At 41.6% G+C, this 22,345-nt stretch overlaps 1 protein-coding gene and 1 long non-coding RNA gene across 7 annotated transcripts in view; one reads left to right on the top strand and one right to left on the bottom strand.

The window, feature by feature from the left end:
* MYO6 (myosin VI) overlaps nucleotides 1–22,345 on the bottom strand; it is a 110,164-nt gene that overhangs the window by 75,880 nt on the left and 11,939 nt on the right. For all 5 annotated transcript variants that reach the window (XR_014006203.1, XM_081187327.1, XM_081187328.1 and 2 more), the window contains exon 2: nucleotides 1,319–1,451. Coding sequence is in view for 4 of the 5 variants with exons in the window: in XM_081187327.1 (XP_081043453.1) it covers nucleotides 1,319–1,435 (117 nt within the window). In the remaining variant the exon portion in view is untranslated. The remainder of the gene's footprint in view (nucleotides 1–1,318; nucleotides 1,452–22,345) is intronic.
* On the top strand, nucleotides 706–12,587 carry LOC308583432. 2 transcript variants are annotated; one of them, XR_014006209.1, is made up of 4 exons: nucleotides 706–868; nucleotides 1,117–1,203; nucleotides 2,789–2,843; nucleotides 12,231–12,587. It is a non-coding gene; the product is annotated as an uncharacterized lncRNA (long non-coding RNA). The 2 variants fall into 2 exon arrangements; XR_014006210.1 differs by having other exon boundaries at nucleotides 706–958.

Here is a 22,345-nt window from a genome sequence, read left to right as displayed (position 1 = left end):
ATGGTGCTTAAACATGCTGAAAAATACCAACAATTGCTCATACAGCAGCGATTAATCTCAATTTTCTCAAAGAAGTATCCACAATGATTTTATAATGGATAATTTAAGACAGCTCACCTACATTTTAGGTTCCCTCAGCTAGAGAGCTACATAGATTCATAGAATTGTAGAGCTGGAAGAGATCCTGACACTATAAAGTACTGCTCTTCCAGAAAATATAGGTCTTTCACTTGGATGGGACATAAGATTGACAACAAGAATACATTCAAAATTAAGTTGCCCAAAGGTGCATTATAGTAACACTTCGTGGCTGCTTGTTATATCTCATAAAAGACAGAAATACAGTGGTACCTCAGGTTAAGTACTTAATTCGTTCCAGAGGTCTGTTCTTAACCTGAAGCACCACTTTAGCTAATGGGGCCTCCTGCTGCTGCCACGCCGCTGGTGCACGAATTCTGTTCTCATCCTGAAGCGAAGTTCTTAACCTGAAGCACTATTTCTGGGTTAGCAGAGTCTGTAACCTGAAGCGTATGTAACCTGAGGTACCACTGTATACCATATTGGCCTGAATAAGCCTCACTTCTTCCCCAAATTCCGACCATGAAAAGTTAAAGTGCAGCTTATATTCACGACATTACGGTATGCAGCCAGGAGCGTGGGGCAAACAGCGGCAGGAGCGCAGCAGGAGCGTGGTACCCGCCCCACACGTAGTCCCCCGTCCTCTCCCCCAAGGCCAGGAAGGGAGAGAGCAAGGAAGGGGAAAGGCCGCCGGCAACACAACATGGCTCCCCCCGCCCAGTATGCAGCCAGGAGCAGCAAGGAATGGAGCGGCTTATATTCGGGTGTGGCTTATATACGGGCCAATACGGTAGGTTTTCCTGAGGAATGATCAATCACCTGAAAAAATCTGGATCTTGACCAGCTCACCCAACCACAACAACTTCCAGTTTAAAACTAGGTGCATGATAAGGCAGAGAACTTGGATCAGAGTAGGAAATGCAGAAAAGAAAGCAGTGTATTTACAAGTCCCCATATGACATAGTACACATTTCCTACTTCCGCTTTCAGAGGCCTTAACAGAACTGTGTACTTTGGAATACTCCCCCCCCCCAACAGCAGGCCATAACACAGATCAAGCCACTGAGTGGAGCTTCAAAGGCAGTCTGGCGCCCCAAATCATGTGTCACAGGAACCAAGCTGCAAGTATGATCAATATTCTAATTACTTGACAAACAGCCTCACCCTCATTGCATACGCCTTCTCTTCAACTAAAACAATTTTTTGGAAAGTTTGTAATCACCTTTTTGGAGATACTTACCTTGCCTTTTTGATTTAGAGGTTCAATAGTTAAGGTATCAGGGCCAATATCCACAATTAATCCCATCTGAAACCCATCAGTCGCGTGCGGAGCCCAGACAGGCTTCCCGTCCTCCATTTTGAGGAGCTATTTTCTAGAGAGAGAAGGGGGGAAAATGAAGGTAAATCAATCAACCATCCGGTAAGATTCTCCTTACAAGTTTAACACTGCAGGTATATTCCAAATATTTGGAGAAGGAAAAGGTCTAGCTCAGCCACTTCTTAGGAAAAGTTATACTAACTCAAGCAGCATGCGCTGATTTCAGTTCCCCAGTTCTCCAAACACACAAAATAAAGGGATACAACTGAGCTGAGAAATATTTAACAAATATTTTTGCATTTATCGGAGCTTGAATGATGTCTGGACTCCAAATCCCTGATGCTGTAGAGTTGCTAAAACTAAGGAGGTATGAATTTGATCAGTCCCCTCAATGAGAGAGCCATGCTGCTTTAAGTAATATTTTCTGAGGAAAGGCTATGGATTGTTCTCGCACTTCAAAGACTAAACTTTGTTCCATTTAGCAGTGTAGATCCTATGTCTTTTAAATGTTCCAGTGCTTGGGGTTTTGTTTTGTTTTTTAGTTCCTGTTTACTTGACTTTCAACACATGTGGGCATTACACCCACAACTTTCTCAGTTCTCTTCTCAGGAACTGGAGATAGGAGGATAACAACCACAACGCTAATTCCACAATAAGGCAGATGGAAGACAGATAGAAAGTGTGAATATTATATTAAAAACCCAATACATTAGGCAGGAGTTATTAAGGTGCAAAAGGTTGAGAATGAAATCCCTAAGTGTAGTAGAAAAAGTCATGATGAATACAAAGAGTGGGCTTCTGGTCCAATAGCAATACTTCAGTTTGTCTCTTGAACGAAGCAACTGAAAGAGGCAGTTGCTACATAAAATGGATCTCTTTTATTTAAGCATGGTTCTATAAATTTCTAACTATGTATAGCATTGCATTGCATCATATCATATCCATTTGGGATCAAGATTACACAGTTTAAAATTAATCTAATACTCTTGGTAAGCGATTTGTCATCTCACATCCACACTATTAAATACAAAGCGTCCTGAAGTAAGCTTCCATTGGTAATTAAATACAGTGGTGCCTCGCAAGACGAAATTAATCCGTTCCGCGAGTCTCTTCGTCTTGCGGCTTAGCGGCTATTAGCGGCTTAGCGGCTTTAAGAAAAAGGAAACAAACTTGCAAGAACTCGCAAGACGTTTCGTCTTGCGAAGCAAGCCCATAGGGAAATTCGTCTTGCGGAATGACTCAAAAAAATGGAAAACTCTTTCGTCTTGCGCGTTTTTCGTCTTGCGAGGCATTCGTCTTGCGAGGTACCACTGTACACTCAAATCTCTGCTTAACAAGCAACCTTTTTTTTCTTGTCCCTTTATGCAATATGTTACTGATTTATTATTTCAGATCTACATAAGGACTCAGGCCAAGAGATCCTATGCATCTATCTACACAAAAACAGGTATCATATTTATGCATCTAAACTATTTAGTATGCTGATCCAAAACATATTTTATGATGGTAATAAAAAAAGTTCCGTCTACTTAGAACTTCCCCTTCACAAACGCTGCTGAAATTTATGTAACACAGCAAGTGAATACTCGTGGACCTTTTCCGGTGTTTGATGTTTCTCATTCTATATGTCAAAGTTGCAGAGCCAAGGTTTTATTGGTAAGTTCAGCGACTCTCATAGAGAGAGAGAGAGAGAGAGAGAGAGAGAGAGAGAGAGAGAGAGAGCGCTCCATTCTTCAGAATGGAAAAATGTATACAAGTTATAAGGAAACACCGCAATGTAGATGGGCAAGGTTGCCTCAAGAGGCATTCAGGTTGTTTCTGAAGTGCTTCACTTCTTTGATTTGTTCCTCCAAATCTAAAGGCAAATTGGGATTTCACAAGAGAATTTTCCAAAAGTAAAACCGACAGAAAAAGGAAATAAACAGCATTCACCCTTTTACCACACACACCAAGAATTGTGCGCTTCCCAGTTGCCTCTTGGGAGACTCTTACTGAGGTTTCAAAGGAGCAGCTGTAACATGGGGGGGGGGGAGAATGTCTCAACATTCTATTGCACACACAGCTCTTGTACAGAAACATGACCTTAAATTCAAGGAGTTTGCAATGAACTTCTATCCTGGCAATGAACTTCTATCCTGGCAATGTTTTGTTTTGACAAATTTCAACAAATTTCAAAAGAAAAAGACTTTTTTGTATTGCTATGGAAGCAACTAATTTATTTACTTAAAATGTGCATTTAAATTTTGGGTATTAAATTAGAATAATAAAAAAGAGGGGACACCTTGTATGCAATCTAACCTGGCGCCTCGCTTGATGCAGGAGAGAGAGATCATATTACATATATGTATACTAAGCACACATACAACTGTTTTCATATATAGCATTGTTTTCAAATGTTTGTAATTTTTGTATATGGAATTGTTTCAAATTGATTTATATGTGGACCTGTTTTTAACTGCTTCTACATCTTTATGGCTTTACGGCTGTAATTGTTCATTTGACTAGTAAGTGCATTTTATTGCCCAGGGACTTATGGGAAAGGGCAGGTAATGTTTAGGGGTACTCTCATTTTGACTCAAAGCAAATCACCATTTTGTAGTTCGAATTGGGGAAAATAAATACAGTAAATGGACAAAAGTACAAAGATTCACAAAATGTTTAGAGGTATGTATACCCCCTGCATCCCCCCAGAAAAAAGCACTGTATATACCCATAAATGTACATATGCACATAAAGGCAGAGAATTCTGAACAGGGTGTTGACAGACTCCCAAATGGAGAATACATGGACTGAGTGGCCAATCCCAATTTTTGGATTACATGACTGACGCTGCCCATGCCTTCAGGTAAATGTGCCACAGCCTTTTAACTACACTGTATTTAAACGATTTTTGGATCTCGCCCCTCTCCCCCACCCTCAATGGTTGTTTCATTCTTCTGATTCCCAGCTGTGGCAACTTCTGTGTCACTCAAAAACAAAACCCTATTGTAAGATTATTGTGTGCGAAGAAACGTTGTGACACAATAAATCAGTTAGAAAATATTCTGCCACAAAGTGCCAGTCATCAGTCATAAAAGCACCTCGATTACCTCAAAGTAGTTTCCTTCCTTTTATTTTTTATTAACCTGCAGCAGTGCACAAATGTAGACATTATCGCTAGGCAATAATGGTGTGAGCTACATTGGACAGGAAGGGCTCACGTATCCTTCCTTTAAAAAGGCCTGTCAGATTTCTCACTCCTATGTGTAAGGAGAGAGCCATAACAGACATTGAAATCATACTGAGGTGATAGGAGTCAAACTCAGCTTGATCAGAGACATTCCCACAAGAGCGGCGACAGTCGACAGCAGTCCCTCAACAGCAGAGGTGGAAAGGGAATAAGGTTGTATTTGCTTCTAGAGGAAATAAATCGTGTCAAATAGCAAAAGCTTTCTCCTGTGAGGCAGCTGCCTCAAGCAACGCACGTTAGACAGTATATTACTGACAAGATACCTCCCCTCATTTAATTGAATTTTGCATTCTGGTTTTTACCACAGAGGACAAGGGTGCTACCATATGCATTTTCTTCATCTCAGGCATTAGAATGGGCTTCGGCTGGTCCTACTGGGCTGAGGTGAACAGGAATATAGGCAGAACTGGGAGAAACAGGTGCCCAAATGTTACCATGGTTTGAACATGGCCGCTGCATCAAAGGAACCATAGAGCTGCATCAAGTCGTAACTGCCACAGCCTCTGGGAAGAGTATTCAAGAACTGTGTTCTCCAGTCTATAAATTTGTCTATAAATTTGGAATCCAAAAGCCATTCTACACATTCTCTTGCTCCAGTTCAGATGGTGGCTTAGAGATGACTGAGAAGAAGGTGCAACATCAGGGGCTCACATGCGGTCTCCCCCTCTCCTCTTTTGCCCATGTGGACAGGAGAAGAGCCAAAGCTCCTGCTTCCACTTTGGATTAAACCAATTACCCTTATGTATGAACTGGGGTAAAGGAAAGCAGAGCACACAAGCCTCGTCGTAGGTCATTCAAATCATCTAAATGTGGAACATGTGGCCCTCCAGATGTTGCTGAGCTACCACCTCCACCATGCCTGATCATTAGACATGATTGCTGAGGCTGATAGGAGTTGGACTCCAACAACATCTGGAGGGCCACAGGTGCCAGACCCAAGCCACAGAATGAGGCGATATGGTTGCAGTAGTGGAATTCTGCCTTATTTCAGAATGCTGATGGGTTGTGTATGATTATTTTTAAATGTTTGCCCAATCAGAAAGAAGTACTCTGCATATAACCCATAGATTGGGGGTGGAAGCTTAGAACAGTCCTCTCCCTGCTAACATACTACATGCACAGTTGTTGTTTTTAAAAAATAGGAGAGCAGTAACACACACAAACACACACAAAATGAATCTCTGCATACACAATTTGGCACTCTACCATCTCATTCTGCATTATGTAAAGTTCAAAACAGCTCTGGATTTCTGTGTGGGCATTTCCCCCAACTCAAGGGGAAAATAATTTGGAATGTATAGAATCCCTGCTTCCAGACCACAAAAAAAGGAAAAAAAACAGAGATGCCTGCATATGCTTTCAATCCGTAATTGGCCTTATTAATCGCAAGGACAGAAGAAAGACTTCAGCTTTTGCCAGCAAAACTAAAGCTTGCAGAACCTTAAGTATTAAACATGAGCACTTTTGTCCACAAAATGAAAGTTTGTGGCTCTACACTGTGAAGTCAAGTCCAGTTTATGTTAACTTGGAAGCCTTCAGCTACATTCCAAGCAGTTCACAACACCCGATTATCCTGGTCATGTGTGCTGAGCAACATAGAGCAAATCCTTTTGAACAACATCTGTATTCAGTCAGACCTGGCCGGTGGCCATATTTATTTCTTTATTTAGAACTGTACAAATCAGATATAAGCCACATTTTATGTAGGTTGAAATATATTCAATTCATTCTTAACTTTGGGCTCCACTTTTTATCCAGCCTCCAAGCATCCAGTAGCCACAGTAGTTCCAAGGTTACGACAGAGGTCAAGAAGCAAGTTTTTACCACTAACTAGGTGCCTATGAGAGTCAACTGGCTCCTAAATTTTGCACACACTAAAAATCCAATGCTATGAATGGTAATGGCTCTTTAGAATATTGAAAGTGTATTGGATCTAAAGAGGCCATGACTTTCACTAGCCCCTGATTTATTTTTAGCATACAGTACTTGGAGAACAACATTCATTTTGGACAACCACGAAAACCAAAGGAACATTGTTACCAGGGCACACACTGCCATTTCTCCAGATGTTCAAGTAGGCTGCACAAGCAAGCTACCCTGAAATTAAAATGTATAATCTCTTAACCACCAGGCCTACAATAAAAGGTCAGTCAGTTGTCTGAGGAAGTAGCCACTTCTTAAATTCCAGTTCCACAAAGTAGGAACTTCAGATCTTGAATTCATTTGTTTACTCAAGAGACTCCTTTTTTCCATTGACAAAACAGACTATTTCTTTCCCTGATGCCACATTTGTGTCCAACAATTGAGCTATTATACACTACTGAAATTAAACCAGGGTGTTTGCAATGGTTTCTTATTTACTATCAATTCAACCTAATGTACTTAGTTGGTCTTTAAGGTGCTACTGGAAGGAATTTTTTTATTTTGACTATGGCAGACCAACACGGCTACCTATCTGTAATGTGAGGATATTTTTGTTCGCACCTCAAACTGTGCCTTTACACACAGTTAGAGTCATAAGCCTTTATTTTATGAGTTTACATAGCTCTTTTACAGGGCTGCTATACATCTGGAATTTCCCTGACACAGCTGAGATTTGTCCGTCGAAAATGGCGTCCAGGTGGAATGTCTGAAAAGCAGGCGTATGGAAGTGTGGTTTTGTGATGTGTGTTGTTGTTGTTTTTTGAGAGTCCCCTAAAAATAGGTAAAAACTTCATTTTTGGAGGTGGGTTTAAAAAAAAAAGCAAAGCTCAAGAACTTTTGTGTCCGGATTTTCACATTTTGAAATATGGTAACCCTATCTTTTACGATATAGAACTTTTCAACTACTGGAACCCATACTGTTTCCTTAATTTGTTTTTGTTTTTAATAAATTAATTAAGGGACTTTTTTAAAAAACAACAACTGCACTGCTGTCAATTAATATGTCTAATTTTGTTTTGAACTGTATTGTAGTTTTATGATACCTTGTATGGGGTGTGTCCCTAATGGTAACCTATGATTAACTTTATAAATTTATTTATAAAACAAATATCAAACATAATTCAGTATTAAGCATGTGCCACAATACTGTGGTACAAATATACATCTATCATAAGTGTATTTCAATTTTGATTAGTTAGTCATAACTTCCGGCAAACACTATTATTTTGGACGTATTTCACTACTGATCATTTTAGATGCGATTCTATGCAAGCATCTGCCCTCCAGATGTTCCCATGCTCTTCAGCCACAGCCAACATGGCCAATGGTCAGAGCTGATGGTAGTCTAACAACATCAGGAAAGTCACATGTTCTCCATCCCCATTTTATACCTTGATAATTCCAATACGTGTAAATATCTGAATCACTGAAAATGGCCTTGCACATGTGCCCTCTGATCAGCAACTCAGTGAGAAACAGCCAACAAACAGGCAGCTATCTAAAACCTAGGTGAACCAGTCAAATTTCTTTGAGCCTGTTAATTAGGAATAGTGTACTGTATAGCATTATCCTTTGAGAATGAATTCCACATGTAATTGCATATTATATGAAAAGTATACCTTTTCACTGCTTCAAACACTTATGCTGTCAAAACAGGATAACATCTCTTAGATGTTCTTGGGCTGGAAAATAGCCTGCAACTCAGATAAAGGCATTATGGTTTGGTTTTGGTTTTATTTAAAAATGTTTCTAAACAACTTAAGATCTTTAAAACCTCTAAGTGGTGTACACTTTGCACAATATACATAAAATATCCATTAAAACAGAAATATAGCCAAAATCAATAAAACAATACGAAAGCACAGAAAAGCAAATAAAACAGATTTGGGAGTTTCATACACATAAATCAGGGTCCAATTTTATGGGTGACAGGAAATCTGGGCAAAAATGTAAGTCTTTACAAGATGTCTGAAGCAACTGTTTCACATATCACGGGGGAAGGACATTCCTCAAAACAGGAGAAACAGCAGAACATGCCTGTTCCCCAGATGATCGAAGTGAACTTGCAGGTCTACACAGGGGTCGTTGGTCTTTCAGGCAACCTGATCCTAAGTTGTTCAGGGCTTTAACGTGGCTTGCAGCTGATTGGCAGCCAATGTCGTTGCCCTGGCACAGGTGTAACATGTGAGAGCTCATCAGGTGTTTCGCTCAACACCCTGGCTGCAGCTTCCAGACCAATCCTAAAGGCAAGCCCCACATGGAGTGCATTACAGTAGTCCAATTTTAAGATTACAATGACTAAGCTATCCCTAGCCAGGAAAGGGCATAGTTGGCTGATAATAGGTGCTCCTCACCAGAGGACACCTGAGCTTTCAATGGCTGAAATGGACCTAGGAACACCACCAAACTATACACCTATTCTTTCGGAAGGAGTGGACCCCAGTCCAGAACTGAATCCTATGTCTATTATATCCAGAGCTAGCACAAATAAGTGGCAGTTATAGATTTGATGCTGATGAATTGTCAGGTCGTGGGTGAGTAGAAGCCCTGAAAACAATATGTGATTATTTACTTCCGTGCATTCTCTCATTGTATCTTACACTGTCTTTGTACTGGCATATTCAATCAAATATTGACCCTTCATATATTATTTAGCCATGCATAGTTTCATTACTTACGTTATTGTTTCTGTTTTTAGTAGGGTGTCTTGGATTATCCTAAGACTTGAGCCTTCCTACTGCAAGTAGTAAGTGATTTCTGTTGTGGCTGCAATTTCTAGCTCTAATATCAAACATTTATTAAAAGAGCACTAAATTATTTATCTAATGCCACTGACTTGGTCTATCAAATGGAGAGGAGAGTGGGGGATATAATGGGAGCTGAAAGGCTATTTGATCAGCAGCATCGTTTTAAATTAAGCTGAAATTTTATTTTTATTTTCATTTCTATACCGCTTTGTATATTTAGGGGGGGAATCTCAAAGTGGTTTATGATCTATTTTAAAACATCAAATAAAACAATCCAGAATAAAACACTGCTGAAGAAAGTATACTATGGCATAAAAGAGTAAATTGTAAAAATCTTTTATAGATCCCATGGGCTGCAACCATGTAGAAATTTGTGCTTGGGAATCAACTGATCGACGGTACATGCACAAACTTACCTTGGCTCTTATAAACACTGCATTCCATAATTCCGTCCATTCACCATGTTGGCTTGGACTGATGGGAGCTAGAGTTCAAAAACATCTGCAGGGCATCACATCGGCTATCGCCCGAGTGACAGTACAGTGGTACCTCTAGATGCGAACGGGATCCGTTCCGGAGCCCCGTTCGCATCTAGAAGCAAACGTAACCAGCAATGGCACGTCTGTGCACGCACACATCGCTTTTCACTGCTTCTGTGCATGACGTCATTTTGAGCGTCTGTGCATGCGCAAGCGGCAAAACCCGGAAGTAACGTGCTTCGTTACTTCCGGGTTGCCACTGAGCGCAACTCGAACACGCTTATCCCAAAACACATTCAACCCGAGGTATGACTGTACAACTCATACCCTCTTCTTTCTATTTATCTTCCCACAGCTAAAAGAATTTTTGTATAATGAACAGGAAGAGGTTACAAATCTTTCCAAGAGTGAAATCATAGCAATGCATTCCCATTGGAAATTGGCGCTTGCTTGCACATCCGTTTGGTGACGCTACAAGCAGTAATTTCATGACATCAAGAGGATTCATTCCTGCACATAAATCTCAGCAAATTGCAGCCTTTGCCATCTGAACATTTTTTAAATGCTCTACTGCATCCAGTATGCTACATTTGCCTTTTTTTCTTTTTGCCACTGTAGCACATGAGTAGTTATCAGATAGCCTTGAGTTCCCAGGTAGCAGATCTAACCAAAAAGCAAAGGTTATCATTAGTCCCTAAATCCATCACAATATACACTCTTCCACAAGATTTCACTATCTTTCTGTTACTCCATCTTAACCTACATAAGCTTGCCACTCCTGCTATTAATTAAAAATACCTTCCAGTGTGATGCCATCTACAAATCTCACCAACCATATCACTATTTTTACCAAAGGTCACCTGTTAAAATATTGAATACATGGAAGGAAGGACTGATCCCAGAAAAGTCTCTTCACATAATAACTTTCGGATTATGTCAGGCAGTTCCTCACCTATTTGAGAAACCAGGATAAAGCTCATTGAAGCCCATGGGTTGAGCATTCATGAAGAAATCTGCCAGTCTCAAAGCCTAATCAGACACAAAGACTTTGAATAATAGAACTGTACCAATAAGAGCCCCAGTGGCAGCATATAGTTTCCTCCCAAACAGGTATAGACTTGACCTGGTAGACAATAAATGGTAACGCAAAAAGTAAACACAGACACTCTGGCCTATAACAGAAGTTCCAAAATCCACATTACCGGAATACCTTTATTAGGCTGGCTAAAATGTCACCATAGGGTGCAAGCTTTCAAGTTCTCCGGAACTCGTCCATCACAGTCTGCATCTATTCAGATCCCTAACACAGAATGGAGGAAGAGGCACGAAGGATTCAAATGGGTCTCTATTAGTTGCTGCTCAGGTTTCAAGCTGCACCGAGTAAAAAATAAAAAGCTCTTGCCTTTAAGTAATGGAATGATCACACACAGAAAATTCTGCTATGCATATTCAGATCTCATATGGTAGATGACTGGTCAACCAGCCATCTCAAGACACTGTCACTCCAACAACTTCCAACTATAAAGAGCTTCATCTCTTCAGCAGCCCAGCCTGTGACCCAGTTTTAAGTGTTCGCTTCACCACATTCTTACAGAAAGTGCTGCTCTTCACTAACTACATTATGAAGCGAAAGTCACCACATGACTTGCAGCCCATCATGCAGCAAGTCTGCCTGTCTCCAATTTATGTCAGTAACAGGCAGAGGACAGAATTCCATTTTAAACCTTGGCACTGGGGAGGGCAGGGAAACACTTGCGCCAACACTTTACCCCATGGTAAAAGTTAAGTGTAGACTAGAGTATGGCTGCATACACACCAAACATCTAAAGCACATGACTTCCCCCAGAGAATTCCATGCTGGGAATTGTAGCTATGCGATGGGTAAACTCCAGTTCCAAGAATTCTTTACAGGAAGTCATGTGTTCTAAATGCTTTTTTTCTGGGGGGACACAGGGCTACGCATACCCCTAAACATTTTGTGAATCTAAGTTTAGGGGCAATATTTCAATATGAGTAGGAAAACGAGAGTTACCCCTAAACATTTTGGGATATGCCATAACACAGATAAGTCAACACAGCTTCCTGGGCTAACACTAGCATTAGCAACATAATCATTAGCGCAGTAAATGCATGAGCTTGCTTACAATAGTGGCATGTTTCGTAGGCGTTGTCTTGCAGGTGTGACAGTGGCCTTCAGAGAGCAGCTTACAGGAAAGAGGTTGCATCACCCGGACACCCATGCGATTAGGAATACTGCTTGTTAAATGACTTCGCACTTTTTTGGCGAGCTCACAATGTGGACTACATTTAGAAGCAGCAAATTAGGATTTGCGCACACATACAAACCTATAGTTACCGGTGACTTACTTCCCCTCCCTTGCCGGTTTAATGAAAAGATTAACAAAGCAAACACAAAAGTGTGCTCATATAAATGCTCGATTTCTGTTTTTTAAAAGGAGGCAATGGAGCTGGAAAAGTACCCTTGGAACAAGATGCCCTCATCTGCTAATCCCCGACGTGTGCTGAAATTATTTGGAGATGAGGGAATTGCACTCTTCACCTGCTCAGAGGCACTTTCATCTATTTTCACTTCACATGAGCAAGAGGAGCCCACATTGGCCAAACTATGCTCTATGGACTGTCATTTGACAGGGACACGGAAACGAACTTTTTCTGCTTTTGCCCCTGCCCTTTGGAATGTTCTTCCTCCTGCTATATGGGAATGCTTCTTCCACTGTTTGTTTTATGTGTCTTTTAAAGACCTAGTTCTTTGTCCAAGTTTTCCCTGACCACTAAATTTAGTTATTGAAGCTGGATCCTGCATTTGGTCGTTCTGACTTGAATTTTATCTGCCGTTATAGATAATGGCAACCCAGCCAGATGGGTAGAGTATAAATAATAAAAGTATTTAAATTTTTTTAAAAAAATATTATTATTATAGTGATGTTGGGGTTAATTGCTTTATGTTATTGTTTTTATATACTGAGTTTTTCACATCACTTAAAAGAATGTTTTCCTTAATATTAAGCTGGTTACAAATGTTCTTAATACTTTAGCGCTGAGCACCGGCACCAAATACACATACTAAGGCAAAAGGAAAAGGAAATTAAGTTCTGGCAAGACGGAAAGGAAACTAAGTTCTGCATCTACACACAATTTTTGCAGAATGTGTTCAGTTGAGAGCATCGTAATGGCTATGGTGAAAATCTTTTTTCTTTTTTTAAGGCGGGAGGGAAGAGACACCCTAAACTAAAAAGATAGCAGTTGGTCTTGACAGCAAAATATTCAAGGAAATAAGTGGGAGGCTGGGTGTTTTCTACACGGAGGAGGAGAAGAAAATGGAGGGGGCATGACAGTAGCGTCCAAATATGTATATATAGAAGGATGTCAAAAGTTTCCAGGTGCCATATGGAACAATTAGCAAGGGCCCTACATAGGGCGGCCATAACATGACTCAGACCATCTCCATGACACCTACATTCCATTCAATGTCACACAGCAGAGGCTGGAAACTTCAAGGCCGCTTTCCCTTCTGGTTAAAAGCCACGTGCCAATAGCAAGAAGAGAAGCAAGAGGCATTATCAGAGTTCATGGACACCATTCCAGCCAGGCAAAAACGCTGGCTGGAATTAATTCGTTCCGGAGGTCTGTTCTTAACCTGAAACTGTTCTTAACCTGAAGCACCACTTTAGCTAATGAGGCCTCCTGCTGCTGCCGCACCGCCAGAGTCCGATTTCTGTTCTTATCCTGAAGCAAAGTTCTTAACCTGAAGCACCATTTCTGGGTTAGCAGAGTGTGTAACCTGAAGCGTATGTAACCTGAAGCATATGTAACCTGAGGTACCACTGTATACAACTATTCCACACCCACAGAAATCCATGCCGCCTCATGGTTGGTGAGTTAAAGATTATTGCAGAAAGAGACTGCAGGAAGCCGCTGTAATTCCTGTCAGTGACCAACCTTTTGGCAGGCTTTCACAAATTTCAGCTGGGAGGAAGAACCAGTCATTGCTGGCATCACCATGGACTTTGCTTCCCTAGACTCCACTTGCACACACACAAGACTTGGGAATCCCGCCTTGTACTTCTGAGACTCTCCAAACCCCAGTGTGAGGTGAGAAACTGAACACCTCTTCCTCTGTTACCCCAGATATCCTGGGAGTGTGCAAATAACTTAGAACAGAAGCAGGGACTCTGCTATCCAGAACAAAATAAGACCTCTTGTGCCTCTGAGTTCTCTGTGATGTATGAAGAGCCTACAGAAGAGAAAGGGACTCTCATTTCATGTGATCAACCAAGAACTGTGGTCACCACTGGTCATCTGCAAAACCCCTGGCAAGCTGGTAGCAGAGGGACAGTTGTTTATTTAAAGTGTACATTAGACTGTGTCTAGAACAAAATGGAAAAAAGATTGCTTTAAAAATAAGCGTGGTGTGTAATCATTTTTAATTATTCCACTGCTGTCCCTTATCAGGACAACCCAATTAATTTCTGCTTTTATGCTTTCCCCTAGAGTAAAACAGTGGCTCTAGAACCTTTCTCCAAAACATAATTAGATCAACTGCTGTCAGCCACCGCAGCATCTCTGTGTTTTGTTATTTGCTGCATTTAAACCCATTATCTTGTTAATCCATTAGGGAGGAGAATAAAGCCAAAATAATTCTTAAATGTGCTTCAAACAAACTTAAATGGCTTATACTTGTTAAACTGGAACCTTCTGTCGCTGTAAGAGCACATTCACAATGGCCAGGAATGACAGTAGCTGTAGTCCATAATTTATAGATGACACCCCATTGGTTATCCCTCATCTGGAGGGCCAGGGCAGCCAAGAAGTCACTCCAATATTTCATTCACACTTTTAAAGGTATCTTCTACAAGGGATTCTCTTTTATACAACAAACCTTATGAAAATATGACAAATACACTGCTGGGAAAGGGAGTCAGGACCAACACTTACTATAAACTTTATGTGCATTTTCACACTGTTACCTTATTATATATAATTTTGATCTGCATGGATGTTGTTTGAAACACTAAGCTCCTAAACATTCAATTCTTGGAGGAGGTTGCAATCTCAGAAGACAAATCACCACCCAAGCCAAAGCTCGTATCCACATTCAAACTTTCAATTTTCTTACATTTGCTGAGCAAAACTCTCTTCACTATCACTCTGAGAATACACAGCTATTCCCAACATGACATTCTAAGAAGATGACTTACATCCTACAATAATTACAAGTCGTTCATGATAGGCAACAAGACGCAGATCAATTCAGACAGTCTAGTCCCACTTACACCAGAAAACCAAAACAAAGCTATTAACGTAAGGATCACCCATTGACACCATAATAATGGGCCTAGAGCTTCCACCCACTCTTCACTGTGACTCAAATTACCTCTGAGTGGCCACACCCTTTATTAAAAGTAAAGACAGATCAAAGGGTAGTGAGACAATTATTTTTAACTCGTGAATCTATTAGAGAAGTCATTTCCAAGGTATTCACTTTATGCTTATCAAGAGTCACCCCAGTGGACAAGCTGCCCTGACATACAGCTTGTCTACCACTATCAGTCTTGCTTGACATTGTGGAGTCTACAACATACAGCCACCAAGAAGCATAGGATGTTGTCAGGGGCTCAGGAACAGAGGCACAGGGGAGAGAGGAAATGGAGAGCGAAGGGGAAGAATCTGAGGGCAGCGTAGGGGAGGATGACAGTGACCCGAGAGATTCCATGAGCTTCTCCAGCAAATCAGAAGATTCCCAGAAGGAGGCGCCGATGGTCAGGGCAAGGGGGGTCCCAGGGGGAACACACCAGAAACAAGGGGCCAGCGGGGACTCCCAAAGCAGCAGCTTGAGATCAGGACCAGCTTCCCCACCAGAGCGCAGTGGGGGGGAAGAGTCCCATGTGTCAGGGCCAGCGTCTCCTCCAGCAGGGAGAGAAGATGAGTCAGGGCTGACCACGCCTCTATCAAAGAGTGGGGGAACGGAGGGGAGGTCAGGTCCAGCTAGCCTCCCCGAAGGGGGAAGCAGTGACAGGAGCAGTGTAATGGTCAGGAGGAAGGTTAGCGGCTGGGCGCGCGCGCCAAGTTCGAATGTACAGGCGCGTGGGACAGCAGAAAACCCGGATTGGGAACCAGGTCCTAAAGCCCGCCAGAGGCAGGGGGAAGACTCAGGGGACTCAGCATCAGAAGAGTCTAGGAAGGGCGAGACCCCAGCTGACAGGCGGACCCAGAGGAGGAAAGAGCAAAGGAAGAGGTGGAGCAAGGCTAGAGTCTTAAACTGGTGTCTGGGGGGAGGAGATTCAGACGGAGCTTCAGCGGTCTAGAGTTTCAGACGTAGAGCTGCACGCTGCTGATGTCAAAGACAAACTGAACTTCAATAAAGACTTTTGTATATAATAACGAAGTGGCGTTGGTCCTTTGTGAGCTGGGACCTAGGGCAGCTCTGACAGATGTGTTCCAGGATGCACAAGGTAGCCCAATGCTAGGGACCATCTGGACACTGAGAAGTGGTGGCTGGGTAGGAGTGGGAACCGGGAGAAGGGGTGTTGTCTTGGAAGAAGGAATCAGTGATCTGGGCAAGCCTGTAGCAGCCAGGAGATGAGAGTCAGAAGCAGGAGAAGCTGCAGGATTGGAGAGTGAAGAACAAGTGCAGGAGTTTGGAGAGATAGGTCAGCCTGGTATAGAGTCTAGGGCTTCCATGCCGCCGCCTCCTCCTCCTGCCCCCACCTCTCCTGCTCCACTGTCTCCCAAGACCATAGAGGACTGAAGAGGGAGGAGCAGAAACAGGTTACATGCAGGTATAGTCTTCGCCTGCTTGCGTGCAGCTTGGGTGGGGGAAGATATAGAAGCTGAGGTTGGTTGGAGGGACTCTTTGTTGCTGCATCTGCCTCATTGGGTGCACACCTAGGAGTAGCTGAGAGACCTGCCTTTTCCTAACTTGTAAGTGTGCTTTTATAAAGAGTTGATTCCTCACTCTGGACATTCCTTGCCTGGCATTGCTGTGTCAGGCATGGTCAAGGCTCCATGAGAACTAGATGCATGTCCTGGAACATTCAACAACACACAAGAACTACAGTGTAGCTAAACTGACATGGAAGAGGCATTCTGAAGGTAGAAAGTAAGGAAATCATTGTATTATCTGAACAGTCCATACAGCTTGGAACCCACATTTTATTTTCTTTCTAGCACTTCTCCCAAATGGTTCCCAACAGCCAAGCAGCAAAATAATGCATTTTTTAAAAAGTTGATAAATTCACTTAGTAACACAAAATGTAGACAGATCACTTCCAACTACGACATTATTTCATTTCTTTTCAATGTGAGTGCTACAGGGTGTTCTGGGTTATTCTAGTTTCAAAGTCATTAACAGGTGCTATTTAACTCGCCTTACAACTGGGCATGCCCAGGAAGCATACCTCTTGCATGAAAGTAACTTGACGAGTCAGGGATTTGCAAATTAATCAGAACAGCCAATCACTCTGAACCAAGCTGGGTAGATTTTAATATGTAGGCATTTCTCGACAACAAGATTTAGTAATGAAAGGAGTTATTACAAAAAATGGTTGTCTACTAAGGAAGCCCAAGTCTACATTGCACTGCAAAGTTTCTGCCCATACTCTTGCACAACCTTCCTCAAACAAGTACTTTCCAGATGCTTCTGGATTTGAATTCTCATCAGCCCCAGCCAGCATGACCAATGGTCAGGACTGGTCAGTTGCGAGTCCAGAACTTCTAGAGGGCACTCAGGTGTGGGAGTCTGCTTCACTGCTTTTCTTCATTTACAGAAAAGTGAATTCATTCTTATAATTTAAAAACCATTGTATATTAGCCATCAGACACTCAGAATGGGAAACATAAGTCACTGATCCAGCACATTCTCACAAGCTACAGTGATAGACTGGCATTGCCAATACCACTGCCTCAAATGTATTAAGCATAAATATTTAGGACTTGGTTGCTGAGTGACCATTTCAAATAAAACGTTATTACTGTTTTTATAAGTAATATAAATATATATATATATTCAGGGATTTAATCCTATCCAAAAGGATCATATGGTTACACAATCACTTCAGTGACCAGAAGACTATTCTTATTTTACACATTTGATAAAGATCACACAAAGTCATAACAGGACAAACTGTTTTAATTAAGTTTGTCATTCAAAAAGTACAAACAAATGTTTGTTAAAAAAAAAAATAATGCATGGGCATTCTCTCAATGCTGCTTTTGTCCAAGAAGAACAGACAGTTCTTTCTCACACAGTACACAAATAAGAATATTTATATATCAACATATTAAAACAATGTTTTAAATACAATGGCTAAGATCCAAAGAACTACATTAGGTGTGCTCAGCGATCTGGGCATGCTCAATGGGATTTTTAAAATATATTCACCTCTCCTTTGAACAGTAGATCCCCACACACACTATATTACAAATGGCTTTTAAGAGGGTTTTTTTTTCAGTTTCAGAAGAGCTTTGCCATGTGTCCAAGGGCAGCTCTTCAAAAGGCAAAGTACAAGGCTCATTTGACTGTGGGGAAGTAGTTGTCCAGCATCCAAAAAAGCACACAATACATTTTTACATAGCTTACTGAGCCAATGTACTTTCTCCTCTTTGAATCAGTCTTCCAATGACAGCCTAGAACTGTACCTCCCAGATGTTTTGGACTACAACTCCCATCATCCCCAGTCATTGGCCATGCTGTAGTAATACATTGGGGAAAGCTAGTCTAGAGGGATTGACAAACTAATCCAGTGTATCTCAATAAACATTTTGACACAGGTTACATTCAGTAAAAGGTCTCAAATACAAGCTTTTCAGAAAACAGTGGGGATCATATTCACAGTAGCAAAGAACACTAAAGGGAGCATAAAGCTGGTTCTCTGTCAAATTCAATATTTATTTGGATTTTATGAATATGGCATGGTTTTCCTCATCACATTTGAATTGGTCCTTTGTCCAAGTTGCTCAAAGCAGAGTTCATTTAACTTTATTCTTGGATTCACCCTGTGGGTTAATTTAAGTAATACACTATGTGGCACTGGGCAAATAAAGTAGTATCAGGCAATGTACATTTGTGACTCTTTCCAATCAAAATCCTACGAGTCAACACATCTCACAAATACAAGCTGTTCATTTAAAAGCAATAATGAATATTAGTCTTAACGTTATGACAGTCCACATGTAGGATGGGAAAGCAGCTAATCGCAGCAGCCATTTACATGGAATGACCTCAAAGAACAGAAGTTTCCAGTTTCAACCTCACCTGTGCTAAGGGGCTTTAGGCAAGCTACTTTCACAGCATCTGCAATATGAGGGGATATTAATATAGACAGAGTTGTTGTAAGGAATGCAACAATATAGTGCATGTGAAGTTCTGTAAACACTTGGAAATCCTATAAAAATGTTAGTCCGTGGATTTCAAAGCGTTTACCATGAGTATGTTAAATGTTAGAGATCACCTTTTATTTCCACTGAAACATGCCACAAATTTTCATTTAGATTCCACAAAGCCAAAGAAAAATGTATTTGGGATTGTGGTTTTTCTCTTCTCTCTCTCTCTTTTTCTCCAAGTTGTAGTTTCTAGGTGTATTTTTCCTCTGCCACCATGGGGATCAGTTTTCTGCCTCAAAGAACCTACTTTTTCAGTAATGTTGACTAATATATTCAACACTGTATGCAATTCAAATTAGTTCTCTCACCAGAGACAGATTTATCCTGAGAGATTAGTTGTGCCAAAACAAACAGGAAAAGTCCCTGGATAGTCTTCACTCTTCAATATCATGCTACCCTACCATAAACAGAACTCAAGAACACAGATGATTCTTCCACAACCTTTGTACTATCGAAATTTTATCCTTGTAAAAGCCTACTTGCTATTCTTTTAAGTATTCCATGCTTAAAATGCAAAGGAGATTTCCATTTATTTCCAGCAGATGGACTAAAACGGCTTAAGGTTTTCATCTGCCTCTTAGGATCTCCTAGTCCTATTAGTCTGTTTTCATTAAAAATTTACCAGGCTGAAATATTGTGTTTCTGCCTTTGAGGCCATTAGAGGAAACCAAGTACATGCTCTACCTGACTGAGAATGAAGAGCTACAGTGTAAAGCTAGGTGAGCCACAAAATGCCCTTAGCAAATATACTTATTCGGCAGACGTATGGGAAGAATTGCTTATAGAACTGGTGTCGAAACCGGTTTTATTTTGGCAAATTATGCGCAAAAACAGAAGAAGAAATCTATTAGTATCAGTATTGTTATTTTCTAAATTTGTATACTGCCTTCATCCAAAGATCACAGGGTGGATCACAACATAAAAATACAAAACGAGACCCAAAAAGGTCTAATAAAACAAAACAAAAACAAACCAATAATCTGAGAGCAGACCATCCTAATAGGTCCCTCACCTCTGCAGAGGCTGTAAGGTGCTGAAAGCCTAAACCTCAAAAGGAAGTGATCTGGCCAAGACAAGGGACTAATTCCCCCACTTTCAGATCACCCTCTTCCTGCCCAGTTGGGGAAAAAAACAAGGCCCAGAGTGTGGTTTGCCACATCCATTGGGCCAGTGATGTTGAAAAAGCCCCTTGGTCATTATGGCAGCCACGAAGTTCTGAGCCACCCCAGAGCCAGTAGCCTCGGCAGAGATGTTGAAACCAGCATTCTGGGAATCTTCAACACTGCCTCCGAGAGCATCTCTGTCAGTGAGGCGGGTGTTAAACCAGCAGACTCCCTAATCTGTCCCAATTGCCCAATGCCAGGAACACACACTCTAGATCCCGTCTCCGTTGGGACAGAGAGCCTGGAGAAAGAGATGGAATCTCTATAGACTACAGCAACTCCCCCTCCCTGACTCTCAAGTCTGCCCCAATGCAGCACCAAGCACCCAGGTGGGCACAACTCAGAGCTGAGCAACAGCAGCTGCAGAACCAAGGGCTGGCTGATGGGACAACCACGATTCCCCAGGAACCACAATTCCCTAGCCTGACCCACCTCAACACCACACTTCCCTTTGCCCAGACCCATTGCGATTAGTCTCTCCCCTGCTCCCCTAGCTCTTCCCTTTCCATGCATATCTTACATCCCTTAATTAAAAAAAAAAAAGAACTGGTATGTAGAATTACATTTATACATCATTTAAAACTAAAGAAATAAGACTAAACATGTTCCATTCTAAAGCAGCTGACAATTTTACCCACTTGGCCTTCTTGATAAAGATATAAGTAAAAGATGAGGGTTGCCACTTCAAAACAAGCTGCTTTTCCTTGAATGTGTCCTTGAGACGCGACATTCTGCATGAAGCACTTTTAACTAAATGCTTTTCTATGCCAACTGTACTCACATCTACTTATCTCAAACAGGAAGTGGAATCGCATACAGAGAGTAGAGGCAAATGGCCATCGTATATCTGCTTCTGATATTCATGCAAAACTCATTTAAATGAAACCTATTCCTTCACATTACAGTGGTACCTCGGGTTAAGAACTTAATTCGTTCTGGAGGTCCGTTCTTAACCTGAAACTGTTCTTAACCTGAAGCACCACTTTAGCTAATGGGACCTCCTGCTGCTGCCGCGCCGCTGATGCACGATTTCTGTTCTCATCCTGAAGCAAAGTTCTTAACCTGAAGCACTATTTCTGGGTTAGCGGAGTCTGTAACCTGAAGCGTCTGTAACTTGAAGCGTCTGCAGCCCATGGTACCACTGTATTTTTAAATCTAAGTATGCTTCACAGCAGCACGTGCAAGACTGGAGAAGCCATCTCCTGGTTCTCAGGTCAATGAGTAAAGCACACCCTTTTTTTGAGTTTACCACATAACCAGCAAGCAGCTGTTCCCCTCCCACTTCCATGAAGGACTAAGGCTTGAAATACACCAAGATCCAAAAAGGCAACTGTTGGTTTGCAAGATTTGGGAATACCCCTCCCTTTTGTCATTGTGCTTGTTGCCTATTGGTGCTGCCCTCCTACCTTACTTGAGGTGTACCACAAAACTGACTCATTTTCTTTGAAGGAGTATACAGAGAAGTGCAAAAAGAAAGAAAAAATAACCTAACCAACAGAGACTTCTCCTGTCCCCATATAAACACTTCACAGAAAAATAGGGGTGGGGGATGAAACACAACTTATTTTAGTTATTTTTCATACCACCCTTCAGTTCAATAACTCCTAGGCTGGTTTACAATAAAAATAATTTGGGGGGGGGGATAGTTCCAAAGATGTACAAGTATGTGAGTAATGATGAGCGAAATTTCAGAAGCCAGAGAGAACAAAATGAGGATGCCCAAGAAGAAGAAGAGTTTGGATTTGATATCCCGCCTTTCACTCCCCTTCAGGAGTCTCAAAGCGGCTAACATTCTCCTTTCCCTTCCTCCCCCACAACAAACACTCTCTGAGGTGAGTGGGGCTGAGAGACTTCAAAGAAGTGTGACTGGCCCAAGGTCACCCAGCAGCTGCATGTGGAGGAGCGGAGACACGAACCCGGTTGCCCAGATTACGTGACTACCGCTCTTAACCACTACACCACACTGCCGGCAAAACTACAAAACACTAATGATTCCTACACATTAC

Source organism: Podarcis bocagei, assembly GCF_964188305.1.
Source record: "Podarcis bocagei genome assembly, chromosome: 3".
Classification (NCBI taxonomy): Eukaryota; Metazoa; Chordata; class Lepidosauria; order Squamata; family Lacertidae; genus Podarcis; species Podarcis bocagei.
Note: the sequence above shows the minus strand (reverse complement) of the source record. Positions and strands in the feature narration are given on the sequence as shown.